The following is a 1485-nucleotide window of genomic DNA, read 5'->3' as shown; positions in this document are numbered from 1 at the left end:
TTCTAATCCTGGGAGCTGCAGAAGCCAGGATGCTGCACTCCATGGGCCAGTGGTCGCTGAGCACCCCAGGGAGGGAGGCACCGCGCTCTGGGGGCCAAGGGGCACCCCCCAGGACAGGCACACGGGGCAGCAGAGCCCGGAGCGAGCCCCGGCCCTGCAGCACCGGTTCTGCGCCTGTGCCCACGCACTCCCCACGGGGGCTCAGCTCTGGAGCCAGGTCCCCTTCAAGGACGGGCCCCTCCTCACGGCAGCTGCACCTCCCGCTGCAGCATGTGGAAGGAGCAGGCCTGCCTCTGTTAATAAACTAGAATAACGTTGATTTATTTCTTAGAGTGTTTATTGTACACGCTGTGTTTGTGGGAAGTCACGGCCTCTGAAGGAACTCAGGGGTGAACTGCATTCTGAGCCGGCTACAGTCAGGTTGAGCACGGCAGTTAAGCAGAAGCCTGCTTCTCTTTATAGGTTGCCATCATCTTCTTGATTTCAGCAATAGCTTTCCCAGGATTCAGCCCCTTGAAAAAAGGAGAAGAGCATTGATATGAAACGTTAAGTGGAACTGAACGAAGAGCCCGATGACCTTGGGCGAGACTCCCGCCGTTGGTGGTGCCGGGTCCAAGCCCTGTGACTGCAGACCCCGGCCTCTGACTCCTCGGGGCTGGCTGGGGTGGAGAGCCCCCCATCCCCACTCCCGAGACAGCCGCTCTCTCTGCAGGAGCCGGTCTCACTGCACACCTGCGAGTGAGGCTCCCTGGGGCTGGTCAGAGCCCAGGAAGAGCTCCTCCTCCTGTGACCACACTGTCAGAAGCAGACAGGTTCTTAAAGGCTTCATATCATACTATTATCACTAAGTCACCACCACCGGAAACCAGCCTTTATAAGCCCTCAGAACTACGTGGAGGAACGACCCTGTTACCCCTTCCTGAGCTCCATGAGTTAAGTGGCGGTGACGCTGGGACGAGCTGCAGCCTGGCCCACAGCTGTGACAGCTGTCCTGCAGGAGGCACAGTAATGAAACCCAGCGAATGCCAGCCTCCCGAGACAGCAAGGGGACAGCCCAGTGCTTGGTAAAATCAGACGCTCATCCGAGGCGAGTGGCGGTCTCCTCATTTTAGGACAACTCTTAACTTTTAAACTGAAGCGTGTAGGAAAAAAGAGATCTTCAGAGAGAGAGAGAGAAAGAGAAGTCAGTCTTCAAAAGATTGGTCCCTGAAAGCTTATGGGATCAGAAGTGTATCCCTTTGAACTGATCCTTCAAAAGGAAGTTCCCTGGACTATCAGTACACAACACGAGACAAGGCAGACGCTGACAGAGGGCACGCAATCGCCGTGTGCACCCACCCCGCCAGCCGAGGGCGCCCAGGAAGCTGGCTCCAGCACGGCTTCCCGGAGGGCTGGGGGAGGACCTCCTGCCACTCTGACCCACTGAGCCGCGTACACCGCCTGCCCGCTGCAGCTCAGGAAACGGTTGAGACTCGGACGGGCAGT

General features: G+C 57.8%; 1 protein-coding gene across 1 annotated transcript in view; it reads right to left on the bottom strand.

Annotated features, from left to right (window-relative positions):
- Nucleotides 1–294: 294 nt before the first annotated feature.
- LOC104982179 (succinate dehydrogenase [ubiquinone] iron-sulfur subunit, mitochondrial-like) overlaps nucleotides 295–1485 on the bottom strand; it is a 10007-nt gene continuing 8816 nt past the window's right edge. The window contains exons 4-5 of the mRNA XM_010831515.1: nucleotides 914–991; nucleotides 295–760 (exon numbers count right to left, since the gene is read on the bottom strand). Coding sequence (XP_010829817.1) covers nucleotides 435–760; nucleotides 914–991 — 404 coding nt within the window. The 3' untranslated portion in view covers nucleotides 295–434. The remainder of the gene's footprint in view (nucleotides 761–913; nucleotides 992–1485) is intronic.

Source organism: Bison bison, unplaced genomic scaffold (assembly GCF_000754665.1).
Source record: "Bison bison bison isolate TAMUID 2011002044 unplaced genomic scaffold, Bison_UMD1.0 scf7180017859967, whole genome shotgun sequence".
Classification (NCBI taxonomy): domain Eukaryota; kingdom Metazoa; phylum Chordata; class Mammalia; order Artiodactyla; family Bovidae; genus Bison; species Bison bison.
Note: the sequence above shows the minus strand (reverse complement) of the source record. Positions and strands in the feature narration are given on the sequence as shown.